The 26,171-nt window shown below is 36.6% G+C and overlaps 1 protein-coding gene across 21 annotated transcripts in view; it reads right to left on the bottom strand.

Moving 5' to 3' along the window:
* Positions 1–26,171, bottom strand: part of PPIP5K2 (diphosphoinositol pentakisphosphate kinase 2) — a 79,729-nt gene that overhangs the window by 51,252 nt on the left and 2,306 nt on the right. For all 21 annotated transcript variants that reach the window (XM_060201228.1, XM_060201233.1, XM_060201213.1 and 18 more), the window contains exons 2-7: positions 12,820–13,211; positions 10,326–10,521; positions 7,770–7,860; positions 5,610–5,695; positions 2,698–2,852; positions 750–851 (exon numbers count right to left, since the gene is read on the bottom strand). In XM_060201228.1, the coding sequence (XP_060057211.1) occupies positions 750–851; positions 2,698–2,852; positions 5,610–5,695; positions 7,770–7,860; positions 10,326–10,521; positions 12,820–12,933 (744 nt within the window). In that variant the 5' untranslated portion in view covers positions 12,934–13,211. The remainder of the gene's footprint in view (positions 1–749; positions 852–2,697; positions 2,853–5,609; positions 5,696–7,769; positions 7,861–10,325; positions 10,522–12,819; positions 13,212–26,171) is intronic.

Here is a 26,171-nt window from a genome sequence, read left to right as displayed (position 1 = left end):
ATATATACACAATGGAATACTACTCAGCTGCAAAAAACGGTGACTTCACCGTTTTCAACTGATCTTGGATGGACCTTAAAAAATTCATGTTGGGAGTCGGGCTGTAGCACAGCGGGTTAAGCGCAGGTGGCACAAAGCACAAGGGGTTCGAACCCCGGTTCCCCACCTGCAGGGGAGTCGTATCACAGGCGGTGAAGCAGGTCTGCAGGTGTCTATCTTTCTCTCCTCCTCTCTGTCTTCCCCTCCTCTCTCCATTTCTCTCCTATCCAACAACGACAACAACAATAAAACAATAAGGGCAACAAAAGGGAATAAATAAAATAAAAATTAAAAAAAAAATTCATGTTAAATGAAATAAGTCAGAAACAGAAGGATGAATATGGGATGATCTCACTCTCAGGCAGAAGTTGAAAAACAAGATCAGAAATGAAAACACAAGTAGAACCTGAAATGTAATTGGCATATCGCACCAAAGTAAAAGACTCTGGGGTGGGTGGGTGGGGAGAATACAGGTCCATGAATTGTATTGTTAAATGGGAAACTGGGGAATGTTATGCATGTACAAACTATTGTATTTACTGTTGAATGTAAAATATTAATTCCCCAATAAAGAAATAATTTTTTTTTTAAATCTGTAATTTAAAAAAAAGAATTCCAGAGAAATTAACTATAGTTGAAGTATAACTTTTTTTCCTGAGATTATTGGTAAACTCCAAATACAAAACTAAACATACTTTAATCAATCCTACCTTAACATCAGTACCATCTGTGGGCATAAATTCTTCATATATATATGAACCAGTTTTTCGTACATTGCTTTCTGGAGAATAAACACTACTTCTACTGCCAATCTGGAAAAAAAAGATGTTTGTTAATATAAAAACTAACTTATTCCTCTAGTTTCTGTAGTATAGACCTTTTACATTCTATTTCTACTATAGACATTTTTTTTATAAAATGTCAGTACTCATATATAAGCAACTTACAATGTAGCTGAAACTTTTTTCAGCTGTAACTGTAACTTAGGCATCTTAAATAGCAAATGTATACAACCAACACTAAGAATTATGACTGATTCATATTATTGTATGTTACTCTACTCCATTTTTATTATAATAGAATTTTCCATTATGTAACTACACCAACACTCACTGAGTCTCTTGCCAATATATACCAAAGGTATTTTCTAAGCGATAGTTAATTGATCAATGTTGCCTTGAACACTCTTGTTTCACCTGGCACTACAGTTCTGACACACTGGGAGGGTGCTTCTTAGACTCGTCTTCCTGTCTGTCTCTCTAGCTAAATGAAAAAATTTTTTTCCTACAAGGGGGGAAAAAAAGAATGTGAAAATATTTTCCACATTGTTCAACAGTTTGGAATATCTTCACCAAAATATGAGGTATCACTGCTTTATACCACTGTATATATTTAGTATTGTTAGTATTTGCCACTATGGATATAAAATAGTATTACCATTATGTTCTTATTTTGTTCTTTCATTCCCATGACTTTCATAGATGCACATCATTTTCATCCTGGACAAATTACTAAATGACTACATTAATATACATTTCAGTCAACAAAGTTTGGGATTGTGATTTATCAGCTAATTCCATGTGAACTTTGCCAATCAAAAAAATGAATTCACTGCCATTCAGCTTTTCACACATATAATGAATGAAAAATGTGAGCATATTTTCATGTACTTAAAAGTTACTATTTTGGGGAGTCAGGCTGTAGCTCAGCGGGTTAAGTGCAGGTGGCACAAAGCACAAGGACTGGCATAAGGATCTCGGTTCGAGCCCTGGCTCCCCACCTGCAGGGGAGTCGCTTCACAGGTGGTCTGTAGGTGTCTATCTTTTTCTCCCTCTCTCTGTATTCCCCTCATCTCTCCATTTCTCTCTGTCCTATCCAACAACGACGACATCAATAACTACAACAATAAAACAACAAGGGCAACAAAAGGGAATAAATAAATATAAAATAAAATTATAAATTAAAAAAGAAGTACTTAAAAAAAGTTACTATTTTCTCTAATAACTACCTAATGTGAAAGCCATTTCTTAAAAAAAAAAAAAAAAAACTACTTCTTACATGACAGATAGATGAATAAACAGAAGAAAATAAAGCAAGTAACTTTCATGGTACTATACAGGTAGAAATTCTGTATAAATATTGAAGATAGAGGGTCTGGCTTCTGTAATTGCTTCCCCGCTGAACATGGGCGTTGACTGGTCGGTCCATACTCCCAGTCTGCCTCTCTCTTTGTGTGGAGTTGTACCCCTCCTACCTTATGCTTTTGTTCACTAATCCTTTCTTAAATTAAAAATTTAAATAAAAAAAATAAAAAAAAAAAAAGAATGGTGAAGCAGAGATGCAGGCATCTTCCTCTATTTCTCCCCCCCCAATTTTCTCTGCTTTATCAAATAAAAGAATAAATGAGAAATTATTAATTTAAACATTAAAATTTAAATTAACACCAAAAAAAAAAAATATTGAAGATAACTACAATAATGCTTCACTTTATTTTTATTTTTTAATGCTTTGCTTTTCTAACAAAGTATATGTCCTCTTAGTTTATCTATAAATAATGCATCTTATTTAATCACATTTTATGAAATATTTTACTGCTTTTAGTAAGATTTATATAGTAATTCATGAAAACCAGCATTTACCAGGTTAACAAAAATTTACCTTTCGAAAAAGTCTTTGACTTCCACCACCAGCAGAAGTCGGATAATAAATGTAAACATTATGATCTTCTGCACTAACTGGCTTTTCTACAAATGGCTTTTGGAAAACTTCCCCATTTACTTCTACATGATCTTCGCCTTCGATCAGATTGCATTCTACAAATCAAACATAATCATAAGAAAAGTTACTCCTTGTACATTATCTTGACAACACCATTCCAGAAGACACTACTAAAATAGAAAATTTTGCAGAAAAATAATCTTGGTAACATGCTTATTTAATTTAATTAAAATATTTATGTTGGAGCCGGGGGTGACATACTAGGAAGAGTACACAGATTACAATTCACAAGGACCTGGGTTCAAACCACTGGTCCCTTCAAGAGAGGTGGGCCAGTGCTGTAGACATTTCTCTTTCTCTCTATCTCCCTTTATCTCTATTTTAATCCAAGAATAATTAGTTAAAAATGTTTATGTAAATAATATATACCATCACTTATGACATATAATATCAGGAAGTATAGTTGTTTCTCAAATCTTATGAATTTGCCATTTCACCACCCTATTCTACAGAATTTAAAAGTAGATGTAAAATTATGCTAATCCCAGATCAAATTGATGGGGTTTACAGTTAAAGGTATCAATATACTTTTCCCAGATTTGGGAGCTACTCTCCTCTCTGACCCAGCTTTCTGGTCCTATTTCCAACCCTGATACCATCTCCCCAGATAACCTTTGGCCCACCTGCATGTTAGTTATTGCACTCAGGCAAAAATTAGTAAAGTCATGGGCCCTTTGGAATATACCTAAAACAGACCTACTAAGTTTTTCCAAAATGGAGACTCCAAATCTCATCTGCTATATTCTTGCCTTTAGGTTCCAGATTATTAAACAATATGTTATTTATATCTTAATGCTTTTTCAGACACCAAGTTGCAGATGCTACCAAGATGCTAACCTGACTTTATCGAGCAGGTGACCTCACCAATGTACCTGGAACCTCATCTCTACGGAGGAGCCCTGCCTTACTAGGGAAAGAGAGAGACAGGCTGGGAGTATGGCTCGACCTACCAACATCCATGTTCAGCAGGGAAGCAATTACAGAAGCCAGACCCTTCTACCTTCTGCACCCCATAATGATCCTGGGTCCATACTCCCAGAGGGATAAAGAATAGGAAAGCTTCCAATGGAGGGGATGGGATATGGAAGTCTGGTGGTGGGAAATGTGTGGAATTTTGCCCCCCTTATCCTGCGCTTTTGTCAATATTTTCTATGTTTTACTTTATAAATAAAATAAAATAATGCTAATTAAGATTTGAAAATTATTTTCTAGAAAATATGAAATCATTCACATCAAAGATCCATAAAACATGAAGCAATCTAGCTATAAAAATAATCTATAGTGGTGGGGGGGGAGGGTTCAGGTCCTGGAGCATGATGGCAGAGGACCTAGTGGGAGTTGTATTGTTATGTGGAAAACTGGGAAATGATATACATGAACAAAGTATTGTATTTACTGTTGACTATAAAACAAAAATCCCCCAAAAAGAAATATTAAAAAAGGATTATGGATAGGGTTCATCCCTAAAAAAAAAAAAAAATTAATCTATGTGCACTGTAAGCAAGCAATTTAATCAGGAAGTTAATTTTCACTTACAGAAACAAAAAGTTATGTTACTGGTATGGTTTTAATAAAGACTGCCTTCAAGCAGAATAAAATCATTAAATTATCAGACTATTAATTTTTTTAAAAATACATTAACAGAAATTTAAACAGTGGGACAGGGAGACAGCTCAACCCATAGAGTGCACAGCCTGCTGTGTGTAAGGGTCTGAATTCAAGTACTGGTACTATACATCCATGGAGACATTCAGAGAAATGCCAGGGATGGTGGAGTGCCTCGCCTCTCTTTGCTGCTCTCTCCTCTCTGTAATCTTTCTCGCTCGCTCAAAAAAAAAGAAATAAAAATAAAAGGAAGAAGGAAAGAAAGAGGGGGAAGGAAGGAAGGAAGGAAGGAAGGAAGGAAGGAAGGAAGGAAGGAAGGAAGGAGAGAAAGAAAAAAAGAAAGAGAAAGGCAAAGAAAAGAACCTGAGAAATTGTGTTAGGGAGGTTACTACTCAACCAGATCACAGATAACACTTATTTGAGGTCTTAGGTTCATTTCTCTTTCTTTCTTTTTTCCTTTCTTTCATTTATTCATTCGTTTGTTTATTAATTACCAGAGCAGAGATCAGCTCTGTTTTATGGAGATAAGGGGGACTGAACATGGGACTTGGGAACATCAGGCATTAGAGTCTCTTTGCATAACTATTATGTTATCTACCCCACCATTAGGTTCATTTCCTAATACCACAGTTAAAAAAAAAATTGTTTTAAGTTTACTATGGGTGGGAGTAGACAGCATAATGGTTATGCAAAGTGATTCTCATGCCTGAGGCTCTGAAGTCTCACGTTCAGTAAAAGCTGGAGCTGAGCAGTGCTAAAGCTATCAGGGGAGGGGATGGGATATGGAGATCTGGTGGTGGGAATTGTGTGGAGTTGTACCCCTCTTGTCCTATGGTTTTGTTAATGTCTCCTTTTTAAAATAAATAATAAAAAAAGTTTATTGCATGACTGAAATTTGAAGGAACGATGATCTCACTCACAGGGAGAACTTCAGAAATGGCCAGGTTATGGAACATCTGATTAAGCACCCACATTACAGTGAACAAGCACTCAGGTTCAAGCCCTGGCTCCCCACCTCAATTTCTCTCTGTCTCTATCCAATAGTAAATGAAGTAAAAGTAAAAGCAGCGAAGCAGGTATGCAGGCATCTATGTTTCTCTCCCCTGTCATCCCTTCCTCTCTCAAATTTCTTTCTGTCCTACCCAGCAACAACAAGGACAGCAATGACAACAAATGGTACCTCTTACCTTTGGGATTATTTGGGTCACGGTTCAAAATTGCATATCGAGGAAGTAAAATACCTTCAGCTTGAAGAATACTATATACTTCTCTCCTGAAGAAAAAAAAGGAATCATCCTTATTGTTTTATTGCTTTTTCACAATGACTGTTACTGTACTGTTTATAAAGTATGTTAGTACTTTTCTGCCATTAAAAAAAGACATATATGGCAATTATTTCAATATATTATATATATACTGGCAAAACATAAGAAAATCTTTATACTAAGAACAAAAATGTAAAGTCACATGCTCGTTGCATATTAAAATACAAACTGTTAAATCTGAGAACAACAGGGCCATAGAAATAAGCTCATTGGATAGCACTTGCTTTGCCAAGCATGTAACCCAGATTTGACCCTGGCTCCACTACACTGGTGGAACCAGTGGATGAAATGGTATCCTTCTACCTCTGTTTACCTAAAACAAAACAATTCAGTTGAGCATGATGGAAAAAAACAAGTAAAACCGGGAATATAGTTAACGGTTAAATAGATTTCATTGGTTAGTGGTTAAATGATATATATCAACAGCAGAATATGTTCTATTAAAAACTTACACTCACATAATTAATAAATAGAAAAATATAGGGACCAGGTGGTGGCACACCTGGCTGAGCACATACGTTACAGTGTACAAGGACCCAGGTTCAAGCTCCCAGTCCCCACCTGCAAGGGGAAAGCTTTGTAGTGAAGCAGGGCTGTAGGTTATCTCTCTCCCTCTTTATATCTCCTCCTTCCTCTTAATTTCTGGCTGTCTCTATCCAATAAATAAGTATAATTTCTAAAAAAAAAAAAATTTAAAAAGCTATAAAAATATTTAAGGAGGGTTGGGCAGTGACACACCAGGTTAAGCACATATAGTACGAAGCACAAGGACCCATGCAAGCATCTGGGTTTGAGCTCTGGGCTCTCCACCTACAGGGGGGTTGCTTCACAAGCGGTGAAGCAAGCCTGCAGGTATCTTTCTCCCTCTCAATTTCTCTGTCCTATCCAATATATATATATATATATATGAAAAGAAAAAAAAATGGCTTCCAGGAGCAGTGGATTCGTAGTGCTGGCACTGAGTCCCAGCCATAACCCTGGAAGCAAAAAAAAAACAAAAAATTAAGTATTATAAGAAAAAATATGTGTTTTCTATATAAAAATGATGGGTGTAGTGGAAAGATTAAACGTTTTCCAAACTTCTTAGAATGAGTATGCATTTATAATTTGTGTATCTATTTTTGAAGTGTGTAAACATGTGAGAAAATAGTTTACATGGAGGAAATGACTTACAATTTTAGATATTAATGATACTGTCTAGAGTACAGGGTCTTGTAGTTTATAAAACATTTTCATACATATAATCAAATACTGTAATGATAATATAAAGGAAAATAAAAATCTGGTGAGATATTAATTATACATTTACATTTTATAAAGTGTCTCATAAATCTATGCTTTTATAACCTGTTAAAAGAATGCTAAGTAACACATTTCTCAGAATTCACTATTTTAAAAAATCCAATCTAGTTCTAATGAGTAAAACACTAATTTTATTATGAGTCACATGACAAAAGTGTTCAGTTTGGAGTGGTTTTAAGGATTCTAGAAATTAAAGAAACCTAGTTTAGGTCTATGCTCACTTTTTGCAGTACTTGTCATTCTAAGCCAATTAACTGACCTCCCTAATTCACAGGTGAGTTCATCTGTGAAAATGACGTACAAATACCTATCGGCATTATTTCAATGACAATATAGAGGATGTATAAAAACAATGCTATATCGGGAGATGGGTGGTAGCTCAGAGTTAAGCACATGTGGCGCAAAGCCCAAGTGGCGCAAAGACCAAGGACCAGAGTAAGGATCCGGGTTTGAGCCCCGGCTCCCCACCTGCAGGGGAGTTGCTTCACAAGTGGTGTAGCAGGTCTGAAGATGTCTGTCTGTCTCTCTCGCTCTCTGTCTTCCCCTCCTCTCTCCAGTTATCTCTGTCCTATCTAACAACGACAACATCAATAGCAATTACAACAATAAACAAGGGCAACAAAAGGGAATAAATTAAAAAAAAACAATGCTATATCAGCTTATAGTAGACACTACATTTGTTAATTTTCCTTCTTTAACCTAATCAACATAACCACTCACCTATCTTGTATGAGATACTGCATATTCAAGTCATTGATTACAAATGGATTCCTGAGTTTTGCATAGGCAACTGCTTTGTCCAGTGGAAACCCTAAGAACATATTATTAACAAAGTCTGTAAAGACTCAAAAGTAAGTTGACATCTTTAACTTATGAACCCGACTTTATGACACTTCCTGTTAATTTCATTATGCATGTAACTACTTTCTATATAAGAAATGGAATAAACATATAAAACTTGATTTAACTTGGAACACTAAATACATTTTTCCCCCTAATTTGGTAACGCAAAGCAAGCCAGGGATTAAAACAAGAAATTTAGAATGCTGACAGGTTAATCAATGCCTGATTATTCAAAGTCATATAATGGGTAATTACTTCATAAATGAGAGGAATATGCATATAGGTAGGCATATACAGTCACCTGGTGATACTTAAATTATATGTTAGTGCTCTTCTTGCTTATGGTAAGGCTATATGTATAAATTAGCAGGTAGTTTAAAGAATTTAGACAGCTTTTAAAATGGAAGCTAAGGCAATAATTCACATATAGCGGATACTTCAAATAAAATAAAAATCTATAAGAGAATCATGCTTCCCACTACTAAATCAATGTTAAGGTATTAGAAATTAACTTCCCCAATTTTCTAAACCTTTAATGACCAATTACAAAAATAAATAAATGAAGTGGCACATAAAGAAGAGGTCTTTATAGGAAAAAAATCTACAGAGCTTTAACAACTACATTTCACTCTGTATTGATATCAGTAGCCTTCAATTTTATCCATCTCTAAGTATTTTAGGGAAATACACATAAAGATTAAAAGTACAAGCTAGCTAACTACAACATGCTATAGTGTATCTGTGAAGACTGCGTTTGGCAGAATTACCAGAATAGCAAGTAAAATTATTAAAGAAACTGAATTTTTATTTTCAAAAGTTATAGTTAAAGATTTATTCCTACAGATGGGGAAGTGGTTCAGTGGTTTCAACATAGGAGTTGCCTGCAGTAGGTTGTGGGTATGATCCCCAGCACCTCACATGCTGGAGTAGCGTCTCTCTACCATAAAGTAAATATATCTTTATTTTAAAAGAGTATTTCTGAATTCTCCTATTTTTTAATTTTAAGTAAAAATATTCTATACAGCCCTGTCACATTTTATAAAAATCCTCAGAAAAATTCATCACTTGTAGACATATGTCTTCTAACAATTCATCAAGTGAAAAACACATATTGTTCCTGTTTTTGTTAACAAGAAACTTTTTTCTTATCAAGAGAAGATATATTCAAAATTACTGTAGCCAGTAGTTCTTAAATGCAAGTAGTTTTGTTAGGAAAAACCATGTGTAACGGAGAGAACACCTTACTCTCAAGGATAAGACATTTTTAAGAGCCTCTGAAATGAGGAAATCCTTTACATAAAGAAGACCGGCGATAGGCTCTCCATAAAATATGAAAATGACTATAGGCATGATGAGAACGCAGAAAGTCTCAATAACATTGCATACCCTTCCTGCCAAAGGAGATTATTCTTGTTCATTTAACTAAAGTTCAGACTAGTTTATGAGGAGTGCATATTTTGTTAACACGATCAATGTGTGAATACATTATAACTGAGAGCACATCTTTTAAAGTATAGTTCTGGGAGTCCAGCGGTAGCGCAGAGGGTTAAGCGCAGGTGGCGCAAAGCGCATAAACCGGCATAAGGATACCAGTTCAAGCCCCTGGCTCCCCACCTGCAGGGGCGTGCTTCACAAGTGGTGAAGCAGGTCTGCAGGTGTCTTATCTTTCTCTCCCCCTCTCTGGCTTCCCCTCTTCTCTCCATTTCTCTCTGTCCTATCCAACAACTACAACAATAATAACTACAACAGTAAAACAACAAGGGCAACAAAAGGGAACAAATAAATTATAGTTCTGAGACTTCACTCAATTCATAGATACTTAGGTTATATTTATTTTTAGATACATGCAGAATAATTCTGATTAGTGACCTTCACTTTGAACTAATGCATAAGCTTAATATTTCAGCTTCATTTATAAATTAAGTCAAATCTGAAATCCAAATAAGTTCTGAAAGTATAATTAAGTATACAAGGAATGATATTTAACTTTCTATGTAGCAAGACCATAGGGACTTAAATTGTCCCATAATTAAGAAATTCATTCTCTGAAATTTAAATGTACAAAGAGAAATATATATTAAAGTATTTACTACAATCTATTTATAATGGTGAAAAACAAATACCATTCATCTGTCAGGATATGGTTTAAATATTGACACAGTATGACACCACTAAATAACTGGTTTTTGAATAATGAGATCAAATAAAACAACCTCTTAGTGAAACATCACTATGTACACACCCTGTAGCCCTGTGTTTCTCAGAAATACAGTAAAGAGGACTAAAAAAAAAAAGAATATATCAAAAGGTGAACATCACTTATGAGAGTGAAGAATAATTGTATTTTTCTGTTTGAACCAATATTCTGCAGTTCACATGTACTAGCTTTATAGTCAGGGTCCTAAAGGAGTTTCCTTCATCATTTTTCAATACCTTTAGAATGGAAAGAAATAAGGCAATCACATAAAGGCCAGTTTTCCACTGGTTCGTTCAAAATTACTTCTTCTTCAAACACTACTACTGTGATATATTTAAATAAAGAGATCCGTTCAAGAATTTCCTTCATTGGTTTGGATTTGGATTTCTTTGCCATAGAACATATTCCAACAACAATCTGCCTTTCTGGTGGCTAAAACAGGAAGGAGACAAAAAATTAGGCTGACTTAAAAAAAACAAACTCCAAAGTACAGTTATCATAACTCTTTTTCAAAAGTAGGTAAGACCTGTACTGAATCAACAAAACTGAACATATTAACAACAAAAAAGTATTCTCAAAACTATATTGCTGTTATAATAAATTCTTATTACATAAAAACAATAATTTTCAATAAATGTCTGGCCAAGTATCTGAAATGGAAACACTAAAAAGCATTGTTACTGGTTTCATTCAGATTTTTAAATACTCCTTTTTAAAAAAGTATTTAATATAAAAGTACAAGAGGGCCCGGGTTCGAGCTATATGAGTGGTACAGCAAGGCTGAAGAATTTCTGTGTCTCTCCCCCTCTACCTTCTCCTTCCCTCTTAATTTCTGACTGCCTCTATCTAAAAAAAAAATAATAATAATTTTAAAAAGTTTTAAAAAATAGAAGTACAAGAGACAGCTGACAGCTCTGGGTTCTATAAAGCTTATTCCAGACATTTAATACATGTAACATTTATTTATGTAACTGCAACATTTATTTATTCTTTACACCAAAAAAGGGAATAAAGGTAAAAAAAAAATGCATCTAATCTAGGTAAAAAGGCCAAAGTGAGTCAGAACAAGAATTTTTTTGGTTAAGATATTGTTCTACCAACAGAACATTAAACTATTTTTGTAGACTGAACCAGTAACTTGGAAAGAAATTTTGAAAAAAGTCACATTTCTAACAGAGGTCGCAAAGCTTTCTGACACACCAGTCTTCATATTCAGTATTCTTGTTGAGTCTTTGGTACCTCGCTACATTTCAAAGTCCATGATTTAACCTGAACTTGAAAAAGCAGGCTACAGAAACACTAGCTCTCGGTAGCTCACAAGTTCACAAAATTAATGAAGAGTAGGGGGTCAGGTGGTGGCCCACCTGGTTAAGCACACATGTTGTAATGCCCGAGGACCCAGGTTCAAGCCCCTGGTCCTCACCTGCACGGGGAAAGAAAGCTTTCCAAGTGGTGAAGTGGGGTTACAGGTGTCTTTCTGTCTCTTTCCCTCTCTGTCTCCCCCTTCCTCTCGATTTCTGACTTTCTCTATCCAATAAATAAATAAAGATAATTTAAAAAATTTAAAGAAATTAATGAAGAGTCATTCTAAGGTTGTTTTATTCAAGTGTCTCAAGTTTTATCAAATATACATAACCTAAGTTTAGTTTTCTCTTTCAAATCATACCTATCTTTCATGTTACTTTGTTTCATTTGAATTATAATTCAGACCCACAAATGCCTAGTTAGACTTTATAAATCTACAAATAAAACCAGTGACATTAAATTATTCTTAGTACCGGAGGTTGGGCTGTAGCGCAGCGGGTTAAGCGCACATGGTACAAAGCGCCAAGGACCGGTGTAAGGATCCCGGTTAGAGCCTCCGGCTCCCCACCTGCATGGGAGTTGCTTCACAGGCGGTGAAGTAGGTCTGCAGGTGTCTATCTTTCTCTCCCCCTCTGTCTTGCCCTCCTCTCTCCATTTCTCTCTTCCCTATCCAACAACGAACGACATCAACAACAACAATAATAACCACAACAAGGCTACAACAACATGGGCAACAAAAGAGGGGAAAAAATGGCCTCCAGGAGCAGTGGATTCATGGTGCAGGCACCGAGCCCCAGCAATAACCCTGGAGGCAAAAAAAAAAAAAAATTATTCTTAGTACCTAGAAATACATTTTTTCATTCTTCTAAACACTGAAATTTAGAATTCAAATTGGTACTGAATTTAATTATAAATCCAAACTTCCATAAAACCTGCTATCCTCCTCTGATCACCCACATTTACATTCCCTTATGCAATTTTTTTTTTTCACCAAAAGTTTTGAAATAGATCAGGACATTTCTAAAAGTAGATTTCCTTAGACAACAAATGTATCAAACCCAACATTTCATATTGCTCTATACATACTAAAAGTATATACAAAACATACATGAATCCCTTTTAACTTATTGTCCTGCTTACTTTCTCCCTGCCATTTTTCCTACTAAACCTTCTTATGCGAAGTATATTATTGAAAGGCACAAAAACAGGCCTTTCATTAACATATTAAGTTTGGCCACGAATTTTCTTTCTTCACACTCCAATAGATTCAATAATGTCACTCATGAAATAAAATGTATTCTTCCAACTTTAAAAAAATTCCCCCCAAAAGTATCTTTACAATATAAGGTGATAATAGTAATTCACTTTAACAATGACTAGTAGAAACCACAGCCTATACCAGTCTCCTTCAACCAAACAACTTACAGATTCATCTTCCTCGTCTTCATCATCATCTGTATGGTGAAAGAAATGTCGATAATTTCCAGGGTTTATTTCTGCATCTTCAGGCCCGACAAAGAATCTGGGGGTTTCACTCATTTTTATTTCATCTGACAGAAATATATATAATCCAAATGTTCTATACTAGAATTGCTGCTAAATAAACAGCACCAGAAGAATGCATTCTCTCTATAATAACTGACACATAGGTCTGTTACAGCTTGTCTCTGCTTATACAATCACTTAAAATTGTGATGACAGTTAGTTGGCAAATGTTCTTTTGTTCTCAGATATCATTGCTTCATTGTTGATGCAGTTTAAAAAACAAAGATAGTGAGTGAGGCTAACGCTTCTGTCAATTACAGCGATCTTTTCACCTAAAATGAAATGAAAAAAAAAATTAATTTTGGAGATACTTCAAAAAGTTATGCATCTACAAATCCTACAAATCAAATGCTGCATTGGTAATATTCAACACTAATTGACCAAATATTCTTAAAAAGAGTTGAGTGGTATATTGGTAGAACTGTAAAGCTTAACTCCAAAATTTCTGATTCTAAAGATAAAATTCTAATTTAGTCAGTAACTTTCTATAAAATATTAAAAATAGTTTGCACAGTTAGACTTGACCTTACCTCTGTGTAAAGTTAAAATCACATAGCATATAAAATTTTAAAAAGCTAATTATTAAAACATGAAAAAATAAACAATACATTTCGTGAATCAATACCTTTTATTACTACTTCCCGTGCACTAATATATAGGTAAACTGTTCACTGAAAGAGCAAATGAATTTTTCTAATTGCTATAAAATAATGGCAGTGGTTAAGTTTATCTTAGCTCTTCTGCTTTGTATCAAACAGTAAACAAACTTTGGTTTCTTTTTTTTTACTTATACTTACACCTCCTACAGTTCAAAAGAACCCTAACATTTCAGTTTCAGAAAGGGACATGTGCTTCGGACTCAGATATACTTGTTTAAATCTGACACTACAAATGGAGTAATATATTTCTAGTTTCTCTAAGCTCAGTTTCTTCATCTACAAAAAAAGGGGTAGAATAGTACCCTGTAACTATGTGAAGTCTAAGTGAAATGGTGTAAATATGTTCTAGGTATATAGCAAATACTCAACAAGTCTCAACTTATTTGGGATTTTTTTTTTTTTTAGAGGAGAGATACCAGAGCTCTGACATATGCAGGGACTGGTACCTGGGACCTTATGCATTCTATTCATTACCCTCTGAGCCACTTGCCTGGTAATGTGCCTTAACTTCCCTATGTACTCCATAAACCAAGATCCGTACAAAGATGACATGCAAATCTAATAATGTTAATATTGCCTGGTATGTATTGAAATGAATATATTTAGTCAACAAATACTCTTTACCTATTCTATAAAAGGCACTGTGTTAGGTACCTTTGACAAAAAGCTAAATCATAGTCCTTTTCTTTACAGTGTATTGTAGTTTAGGAGGGAAACAACCAAATTAACATTTCTGTTTTGGTGTGATAAAGCACTCCAACAAAGCTGTTAACATTAATGCACAAAGCTGTAATTTATTTTTCAGTATTTACTTCAGAATCTTAACGAGAGATGTATATGGTGCATGTAGAGATACATACTTCTACGTATGCATGTATATATGTAATAAATTAAGTGTAAATAGACGTTTTCTGCCATGATTCTTGTATATTTTACTTCCTTCTTTTTTTTCTTTTCTTTTATTTTATTTATTCTTTTTTGTTGCCCTTGTTGTTTTATTATTGTAGTTACTATTGTTGTTATTGATGTTGTTGTTGTTGGATAGGACAGAGAGAAATGGAGAGAGGAGGGGAAGACAGAGAGGAGGAGAGAAAGACAGACACCTGCAGACCTGCTTCACCGCCTGTGAAGCAACTCCCCTGCAGGTGGGGGGCCGGGGTTCGAACTGGGATTCTTATGCTGGTCCTTGTGCTTTGCGCCACCTGCGCTTAACCCGCTGTGCTACAGCCCGACTCCCTTTTTACTTCCTTCTAATATAAATATCCTAATAACTATAACAATCCTATTTTAGGAATCAAAGCTGAAAGTGAATTTTTTAAATTTTGTAATTTTAGTGTTCATTGTGAAAAGTTATAAATGAATAAAAATAAAAATTTCAGGGGGCCAGGTGGTAGTGCAGCGGGTTAATCGCACATGGTGCAAAGTACAAGGACCGGCATAAGAATCCTGGTTGGACCCCCCAGATCCCCCTCCGGGGGAGGGGGTTGCTTCACAAGCAGTGAAGCAGGTCTTTCTATCTTCCCCTCTTCTCTGGATTTCTCTCTGTCCTATCCAACAACAATAAACAAGGCCAAACAAAAGGTAAAAACAGCCTCCAGGAGCAGTGGATTTGTAGTGCAGGCACCAAGCCCCAGCAATAACCCTGGAGGCAAAAAACAAATAAATGATTCAATCAATAATTACAGGTCTAATGCATCTTTTGTAATCGCGGCTCATCTTACCACATTTTATAAAGTACTTTATAAAGAGTGTGTATCATGTAGTTCACACTCCCAAGGGCATTAATTGATGACTGATCTGTCCATTTCTCATCATTTCGTCATATTTTGCTTCACTCTCCAAAATTATCTGAAGTACATAAACATCCTCATTTGATAACAAATTTACATCTGAAGCTAAGTATTATTCATTCATTTTGTGAAGCAGTAGATAAATCAATATGCATATGAAAGGGAGATCTCTCTAATAAGAAGATATATGAACAGAAATCTAAATTAATTAGGAAATGAACTATGGGATTATGTGATAAGGACATTCAGGAAAGAAACAAATAAAAAGGTGTTCTTAAAGCAATAAAGAAAATGGACTTACTATAAAGAAACTGACATTCTCCTCCCCAATTTGAATATGTATTTTCCTCAGCGAAAATTCTCCAAGACTGACCATATATTGGGGCACAAAACAATCTTAATAATAAATATGTGAATGAAGGAATAAAATGTATCTTTCTGCTCACTATGTTATGAGACTTGAAATCAACCCCAAAAAGAAAATGAGAAAAAAAAAAAAAAAAAACCTCTAACATGAGACTAAAGAGTATGCTGCTGAAAAAAAATTGGATCAATGAAGAAATCAAAAGAGGAATTAAAAAAAAATCTGAAAGGGGCCAGGAGGTGGCCACCTAGTAAAGTGTACACATTATAGTGCACAAGGATGTGGGTTCAAGTCCCTGGTCCCCACCTGCAGGGGGAAAACTTCATGAGTGGTGGAGCAGGGCTGCAGGTGTCTTTCTGTCTCTCTTCCTCTCTTTCTTTTCCTTCCCTCTCAATTTCTCTATCTCTATCCAATAATAAAGAAATAAAATATTAACAAAACAAAACAAAAAAACCCAAAAAACAAAAAACAGTGGTCCGGGAGATGGCATAGTAGATAAAGCATCGAACTCTCAAGCGTGAGGTCCTGATTTCAATCCCTGGCAGCAGATGTACCAGAGCGATGTCTGGTTCTTTGTCTTTCTCCTCCTAGCTTTCTCATTAAAATAATTAATAAGCTGTAAAAAAAATCTGGAGAACTTGGAAATGAAGATAAAAGTTAGTAGACTCTATGGGGTCCTGCTAAAGAGGGAAGGAAGTTCATAGCTACAGGCCACAGCAGCAGAGATGAAAGGTATCAAACATTATAGCAGGAGTAAAAAAAAAAAAATCAGAAGAGAAGTAAATAAAAGAGAAAACAAGAAGACACAAAAGGTCAGTGGGGGTGATAGCATAATAGCTATGCAAACAGATTCTAATGTTTGAGGCTCCAAGGTCCCAAATTCAATCCCCCACACTACAAGTCAGAGCTGAGCTGTGCTCTGGTAGAAAGAAAGAATACAAAAAAAAAAAAAAAAAATCAATGGGGTTTACAGTAATATTTATACCCCTTTCCCATATTAGGGAGCTAATCTCTTCCCTGATCCAGCTTTCTGGTCCTTTTCTCAGCCATGACATCATCTCCCCAGACAATATTTAGGATCCACCTGCATATCAGATTTTAGGCTCAGGCAAAAAAACAAAAACATCATCAACAACAACAAAAAACCACTAGTATAGCCACAGGCTCTTTGGAATATAACTGAAATATGCCTACTTGCTATCTACAAAATGAAGGACCTCCCCCCAACACTTCATCTGCACTATTCCAGCCTTTAGGTCCATGATTGGTCAACAATTGTTTGGCTTTGTATGTTAACTCTCTTTTCAGCCACCAGGTTCCAGATGCTAGCAGAATGCCAACCGAACTTCCCTGGACAGACAACCCCACCAATGTGTCTTGGAGCTGTGCTTCCCAAGATCCCTTCCCCACTAGGGAAAGAGAGAGACAGACTTGGTATGGATCAACCTGTCAACGCCCATGTTCAGTGGGGAAGCAATTACAGAAGCCAGACCTTCAACCTTTTGCATCCCACAGTGATCTTGGGTCCATACTCCCAGAGGTTTAAAGAATAGGAAAGCTACCAGTGGAGGGGATGGTATATGGAGATCTGGTGGTAGGAATTGTGCGAAGCTGTACCACTCTTAGCCTATGGTTTTGTCAATGTTTCCTTTTTATAAATAAAAAAAATTTTTTAAAAATCAACAAAACCAAGGAAAAAATTATCCACTAGGCTTACAAAAGGGAGAGGGAGGGATGGAGGAAGGGAGGGAGAGAGAGAGAAGGCCCTTATAAAAAGAATCAGAAGTGGAAGAGGCAATATTACATCAGATACTGCAGAAATACAAAGCATCATACTTTGTTATATATATGTAAACAAACTGGACAATCTAGAAAAAAAATGGACACATTCTTAGAATTAAATACCTTTCCAAGAGAAAAAAATCTCTAGAGAAGAAATTAAATCAGTAATCAAAATTTTTTCCAAACAAAATATAAGATTAAGATAACTTCACTAATGAGTGCCTCAAAACCTTCAAAGAATAACTATCCTGTTCAAACTTCCCCCAAAAATCTAAGAAGTGAGGTGGATGAGAGGGGAACTCTCCCCAAACATTTAAGCTGAAGAGAAGGCATAGCAGGTAAAATAACTGACTTCTCAGGTGGATGGCTCAGATATGAGCTCCAGCATCGGGAGAACTTCCAGTACAGTCATATGTCTTTTTTTTCCTATGTAAATGCAAACGGACACCAGAATGGTGAAACTGTGTAGCAGCACATTCCAACTAGACATCTTATGATTTCAGACTTGATGCATCATTAATATCTCACCTGGCATCTGAAGGACTCTGTACCCAGTAAAGTGATCTGCAAGCTCCTCAAACATGGATGAGGGTCAATGGCAGAGGCATTAAGGACACAAAGGCCCCTGGACTAAGTTGCCTACTGATTACGTTAAAGGAGACTGAATAACTTACTGGCACAGGTAGTCATTAAGAAGCTCAGTTTCGATTTAGAATGTTTAGAGACTCAATTTATGATCTCCTAATCCAAAAACTGTTTACTCACATACCTACTGTTTATTCTGCTTCCTGCCTGAATTAACCCCCTTGAAATTTGGAATTTTTGATGTATTCTAAAACTTGTAATGAATAATACTCAGCCCTAATTAGGGTGCTTTCTCTGGCCGCTTGATGTGTAGCCAGGGAAGACACCTTCAGGGTCTTAGTCAGACACATAACTTATAAGTAGTCTTTTGGTATCTTGTGTCATCTACCCCAGCAACGAGGAAAAGCTATACAAGTTTCCCTATGCTGACAAAAGCAAAAAGACATTCTACAAGGTCAGTATCATTATAATCAGTAAAACTATAGACTGACATCTCTGAGGAACATTGATGCACGTAGGCTCAACACATCAAGATTAAGTGTGGTTCATCCCAGGGAGGGTGGAATAAATTAGCACACATAAATCAATCTAAGACACCACACAACAAAATATTAAAACTACATGCTCACATCAGTAATGCCAAAAAAAATATTCATCAGATTCAGTACCCATTTATGATAAAACTCTTAATAAACTGGAAATAGAGGGAAGATAGCTCAACACAATAATGGTCAAGAACAATAAACCCTTAACTAGCATCATATTCAAAGATGAGAAACTGAAAGCTTTTTCCCTTGAGTCTAGAATAAGATCAGGATGTCCATTCAGACCACTATTGTTTATAGTATATTTTTTTTCTGTTTTGTTTTTCACCAGAGTTATCACTGGGGCTTAGTGCCTACACAACGAATCTATTGCTCCTGGTAGCCATTATTATTATTTTCCTAACCAGAGCAAGCAGTCAAGAAAAGAGATTTAACGAGAATCTAAGTTGTCAAAGAATTTCAGTTATCACTGTTTACAGGTGATCTGATACAAAAATAACAAACATAAACCTAATGCATTTATATACGCAAACAAGGAAAATGAAAGACTCGATCCCACTGACAACTTCATCAAATATTTTTTTGTGGAGTAAATCTGTCAAAGGAGGTACAAGGCCCTTACAATGAAAACTATCAGACATTGTTAAAAGACACAAAGAAATGGAGGGCCCTACAATTTTCATGGATTGGAAGAAAAAAGTACTACTAAAAAGATCATCTTAACTCAAGCCAATTTGTAAATTCATTGCACTTTTTATCAAAATTCCAATGGCATTCTGTAATATTATTGATCTACTAGGTTGTCAGAAAAGTCATGACACATTTTTGCACAGAAAAACAGGAAAAATATGACGTGACTTCTCTGACAACCCATTATTCTAAACTTTGTATGAAACCACAAAGCCCATGAACAGTAAGATAACTCATGGAAGGGGAGAAAATGATATAAATATTATGCACCAGAGATTCAAACTATATTCAAAGGCAAGTTATTAAAACAGTATGGCACTGGCAAAAATAGGCACTCAGAAAAATGAAATCGAGAGCCCACATAAACCAACACATACATGGTTATCTTATATATGACAAAGGAACCAAAGCCACACATGGGAAAACACAATGTAAAGTTATATGTGAAAAAAAATGAAATAATACGGCTACTAAGAATAATGAACTCAACTTCTCTGACCTATCTTGGTCAGAGCTAGAAGGAATTATGTTAAGTGAGCTAAGTCAGAAAGATAAAGATGAGTATGGGATGATCCCACTCATCAACAGAAGCTGAGAAAGAAAATCAGAAAGGGAAACTAAAAGCAGGATCTGACTAAATTGAAAGTAGGGCACCAAAGTAAAAACCCTGTGGTGGTGGGAGGGTGGACATGCGGCTTTCTGGGGTGGCAGGGGGGGCGGTGGTGGGATGGCACACAATCTTTTGGTGATGGGAATGGTGTTTATGTACACACCTATTAAATTGTAGTCATATAAATCACTATTTAATTAATGAGAGGGGGAAAATTGATTGTATGTCTAGCAAAGGGACTTTTCAAAGTTAACCCAATTACCAAATAATGTGATGTTAAGAATAACTATCCACTGTCTTCTTGAACCCTAAGACAGCAGGAACCTCACATTTCCACTATAGAGCCTAAACTTCCCCCAGTCCTGGGACCCTAGGGTAGGGTGCACTTTCCCGTATGCTTCTCCCAATTCTTATCAAATAATATTGTATCCGCTGATCGCAACCTAATCAACACAATGAGTGCCACCCCAGAGTGCTTCACTTCAGACTGTGTCCAGAGACTTCAGGTGTGGAACGGCAACCCTTCAGCTTCATCACTCAGGTGAGACCTTTCCTTTCACAGTATTCTCTAATTCCATCCCAGGTGGTTCACTTTCTAACAAAGTCCCAAAACCTAGATATACACCAGGTTCCAGGAGATAGGTTCACAGGTATCCATAAACTAGGGCAAATATATACCTGAAAGCAGTAGTACACTATAGAGTTTGCAGTGAGTACCCCCCAACACTTCCTCTCCACTATTTCAACCTTTGGGTCTATGATTCTTCAACAATTTGTTTGACTTTGTATGTTAACTCTCTTTTCAGTCACCAGGTTCCAGATGCCATCAGGATGCCAGCCAGGCTTCCCTAGACTGAAGACCCCACCAATGTGTCCTGGAGCTCCGCTTTCCCAGAGACCCACTCTACTAGGGAAAGAGAGAGGCAGACAGGGAGTATGGACCGACCAGTCAACGCCCATGTTCAGCAGGGAAGCAATTACAGAAGCCAGACCTTCCACCTTCTGCAACCCACAACGACCCTGGGTCCATGCTGCCAGAGGGATAGAGAGTGGGAAAGCTATCAGGGGGAGAGGATGGGATACGGAGATTGGGTGGCGGGAATTGTGTGGAGTTGTACCCTGCCATCCTATGATTTTGTTAATGTCTCCTTTCTTAAATAAACAAAAAGTAATAATAAAAATTAAAAAAGAAAAAAACAAAATGAAATTGTATAAGTACCTTATACAAAAATTAACTCCACAGAGATTAAAGACTTGAAACATATGGTACATATAAGAAAATATGGGTGATAAATCATGGGACCTTAATATCAGATGTATTTAAAGCAGGAACAAGCAAATGGAACTAGATAAAACTGAAAAACTTTTATGCATCAAAAGAAATGGGCAGGGGGAAGACAACGTAGCAAAATGGAGCCTGGTTTGACACATTACGTATATAACAGGGAATTTACAATATACAAAGAAGTCATACGACTCATCGTCAAAATACAGTGAGCAAAAGATTATAATAGACATTTCTACAAAAACATACAGATGGCCAACAGGCATGAAAGAGTGTCCAACACCACTTAGTAGTAAAGAAGTACAAACTAAATCCACACTGAGACTTCACACCTATGAGAATAGTCTTCATCAACTAAGGAAGAAATAAGTATTGGTGAGAATTAAAAAAAAAAAAAAACCAAAACTCTGGTATATTGTTGATGAAACTCAAACTAATGTAATCTGTGTGGAAAGCAGTAGTCTCTTTAAATCCAATAATAGAGGTACTTTACGATTTAGTAATACTAGTACTAAACATATATCCAAAGGACATGAAAACACTAATTGGAAAGAATATCTGCATTCCCTGTTCATAGCTGGATTATTCACAACAGCCAAGTATAGAAGCAGTTCAAATGTCCATTAACTAACTGATAAACTGATAATGTATAGAATATATACTCAACAGAAAACTAGTTCATTGGGAGTCGGGCGGTAACGCAGTGGGTTAAGTGCAGGTGGTGCAAAGCGCAAGGACCAGCTGGCGTTAAGAATCCTGGTTTGAGCCCCCTGGTTCCGCACCTGCAGAGGAGTAGCTTCACAAAGCGGTGAAGCAGGTCTGCAAGTGTCTTTCTCTCCCCCTCTCTGTCTTCCCTCCTCTCTCCATTTCTCTCTATCCTACCCAACAAGGACAAGAACAACAGTAATAACTAAAACAATAAAAAAAAAAGGGCAACAAAAGGGAATAAATAAATAAATAAATATTTTTAATAAAGAATACTAGTTGGCTATTAGAAAAGATAACATTGTGCCACTCAGGACAAAATGGATAAAATTAGAAGTATTATGCTAAGAAATAAGAATTGAAAGATTACTGTAAACTTTTTTTTTTTGCCTCCAAGGTTATTGCTGGGGCAATAACAGTCTGACAAATAAGGATCTAGGTGGTAGTTCATAGGCTAGAGCGCAACATTACTGTAAGAGAAGGCCTGAGATCAAGGCCCTGGTCTCCACCAGCAGAAGGGAAGCTTCAAAAGCTGTAAGGGGAGTGCTGCAGGTCTCTCTCCCTTCTGTCTTTTCTTAAAATTTTTTTATTAACTTTATAGTTAATAAAAAATAGTCAACGACTGCCACCTCTCCAGACTCAAAGGAGGTCTTGAAACTTTACATCAGGCTCAACCTGACGCTGTTGACTGGCTACGGAAGAAGGGCAAACGCTAGAAGAATTAACTTTATTTATTTCTTGGATAGAGACAGCCAGAAATTGAGAGGAGAGAGACAGAGAGACACCTGCAGCACTGCTTCACCACTTGCAAAGCTGTCCCCCTTCAGGTGGGGACCAGTGGCTCGAATCCTTGTGCACTGTAATATCTGTGCTCAACCAGGTGAGCCCCACCTGGCCCCTCTCCCTTCTGTCTTTTTCTCCTCTACTTCCTTTGTTTTTCTTTCACTCTCTAAGAAAAAAGAAAAACAGCAACTGGGAGCAGTGGAGTCCTAGTGTAGGCCTCAAGCTTCAGTGGTAAACGCTGGTAGCAAAAAAACAAAAGTAAAGGGAGATAAAGTGAAGAAGATAATGTCAATGAAGGCTTTTTTTTCCCTGTTATTCTTCTTATATGTGTAAGAAAAATTTACTTATAAAAAGACCGAAAAGACTAGTGGTTCAAAGCCTGGATTCTGGAATCAAATAGGCTTGGATTTCAACTCCATTTAGCTCTGTGAGTTTGAACAAGTTACCCTCTCAGGGTCTCAGTGTCTTCACATGGAAGTTGTACTTAACTCTTGTTGTTTAACAAGAGTTTATGATCTGGGCTGGCAAAATAGCTCATCTGAGTAGTGTGTCTTTTTATTTTATTATTTTTTTTAACCAGAGCACCTCTGATTGATGGTAGAGTGGGGGTTGAACCTGGGACTTTGGAGCCTCAGACATGAGAGTCTCTTTGCATAACCATTATGCAATCTACCTTCCTCTATGTCTGTTTTTTCATGTGCGTGATCCATGTTCAAGCCTAGTTCTCTCTCTCTCTCTCCCTGAGATGGCCCACTGCAATGATGCCCCAGAGACAGCATACAATATAATTGTTTATAGGCCAGTATCCAAGCCATAGTCTATCAATTAGAATGTTTGGTAGAGTAGGGACAAGATACTTTTTCTTTAAATTTTATTTATTTTCCTTTTTGTTGCCTTGGTTGTCTTTTTAAAAAAATTTTATTTATTTATTTATTTATTTATTTATTTTCTTCGTTGTCTTTTTATTGTTGTAGTTATTACTGTTGTTGTTATTGATGTCATTGTTGTTGGATAGGTCTGAGAGAAATGGAGAGAGGACGGGCAGACAGAGATGGAGAGAGAAAGACACCTGCAGACCTGCTTCACCACCTGTGAAGTGACGCCCTTGCAGGTGGGGAGCCTGGGCTTGAACCCGGATCCTTAATGCCCGTCCTTGCGCTTCACGTGCACCACGTGAGCTTAACTCAATGATGCGCTACCGCCCAACTCCCGGGACAAGATACTTTTTAAGGTTTCCCACGTAATTTGATTCAAATGTGCAGTTAGGTCCAGGAATCAGTGTGCTAAGAGATGAGCAGAACAATGAAAGCACATGACAAGCAAATACAAAGTATGCTGTTATTATAGGTGATCTGATAAGATGACAAGCAGCTTTGCCTTCCTGGTGTTTAGTGCAGCTAAGCACCTAATCAATATTTCTCCACAAAAACGTTCCTTAATGATTTTCAAGTTTTCTTCCTGTCTCATTCATTCTGACCTTTGATCTCTTATAACCTCTTGTCAAAGTTTTCCCCAGAATTATTATAACTCTTGAGAGAATGGACACTTACTAAACAATGCTTCATGGTTAAGTACTCAGTTTATTTATTAACTTAGAACTTTTCAACATGGCTCAGTTTATTCGCTTTGAGCTTTTCATCACGTTGCCCCAACATAAATAGTAATTATGCCAAAAATCATCTTAGTCTTTAGGGTAGTGAAACTGGATCAGTTGCCTCCTGAAAACAGTCTTAAGATGACCCCACCTGCAGGTGAGTTACTTCACAGGTGGTGAAGCAGGTCTGCAGGTGTCTATCTTTCTCTCCCCCTCTCTGTTTTCCCTTCCTCTCTCCATTTCTCTCTGTCCTATCCAACAACAACAACATCAATAACAACAATAGTAACTACAATAATAAAACAAGGGCAACAAAAAGGAATAAATAAATTAAAAAAAAATTTAAGTTGAAAAAAAAAAGTTTCAACTTGATGCTGATATTGCCAGTATTTGGAATCACAACTTGAGAACCATTGCTCATGATTTTGACATACTGATATTTTAGGGGCTTTTTTGTTGTTGTTTGTTTTCCGACAGATGTCCAGTTTTCTTGTCTTTTAACAAGTTTTAAATGTTTACTTATCTTTATTTATTTGATAGAGACAGAAATTGAGAGGGAAGGGGGAGATAGAAAGACACCTGCAGCACTGCTTCACCACTTGTAAAGCTTTCCTTCTTCAAGTGGGGACCGGGGGCTTGAACCTGGGTCCTTGTGCATTGTAACAGGCACACTAAATCAGGTGTGCCACCACCCGGCCCCAGATGTCCAATTTTCTTTGTCCAATTCATTAGTACTTTCTACTCACCAGGTATAACATGGGATTAGGAATATCAGGTTGTTTTGAAGATTAAATAACAACGCAGAATGCAGACATACTGGCAATCTGCAACAAGTACACACACACACACTGAATCACTTAGTCATATATCATGTTTATAGTCAAGATTTGACCTAAATTCAACTGGCACAAAATGCCAAGCAATTCAATTTAGATTATACCATTTCTCATCTAGTGAAGTCCCCCAAACATCTCTGTCCTTGCTATTGCTGCTACTTAAGTCCATGTTTCATTTCCCTAGTCTCACCACACCGATTGAGACTATCATGAACAATATTGGCAGGGGGGAACAGTCAAATCATTCAAGTCTGCACCAGTCATGGACAAAATGTCACATGCAATACCCATGTGCTCTGCACACAATTTCAGAAACCTCGCTGACCATAATTCTTTTCTTTTCTTTTTTTTTTTTTTTTTTTAAAGAAAGGATTAATTAACAAAACCATAGAGTAGGAGGGGTAAAATTCCATACAATTCCCACCACCCAATCTCCATTGCTTCCCCGCTGACCATGGGCGTTGACGAGTCGGTCCATACTCCCAGTCTGCCTCTCTCTTTCCCTAGTAGGGTGGGTCTCTGGGGAAGCGGCCATAATTATTTTCAAGCCATCTTCGAAGCCTTTTTTCTATGGGCTCCCTTAGGAGCACAAGTTATAAACCACTCCATCAATCAGGAAATTGGGAACTCTACAGCCTGCTGTTCCCCCCAAAACAAACAACTCCTGACAGTTGTCCAGCTGTCCTCCTTAGCCAAGTCATTAGAACTCAATTTCCTGAAACCCTATAAGCATTTTCCAATGGAAACATCTTTATAAATGGTCACTCACCTCCAAGGCACTATTTACTTCATCTACTTTATGGGTTACTTAAGTAAAAGATTTCTACATGCTGGCTAAGGCAGCTGAGCATCATTTTGAAGATAATTTATTCAAATAGGCCCATACAACCTTCCTATTTTCTTTTCCTTCTTCAAAAGTTCAAGCAGTACCTTTTTGCTGAGTTCAATGTGGAATTCACTGTCTCCCTTCAAAGTTCCAACTTCTTGTTCAATCACCAACAAAT

Source organism: Erinaceus europaeus, chromosome 11 (genome assembly GCF_950295315.1).
Source record: "Erinaceus europaeus chromosome 11, mEriEur2.1, whole genome shotgun sequence".
Taxonomy (NCBI): Eukaryota; Metazoa; Chordata; class Mammalia; order Eulipotyphla; family Erinaceidae; genus Erinaceus; species Erinaceus europaeus.
This window is presented reverse-complemented; position numbering and strand designations above follow the sequence as displayed.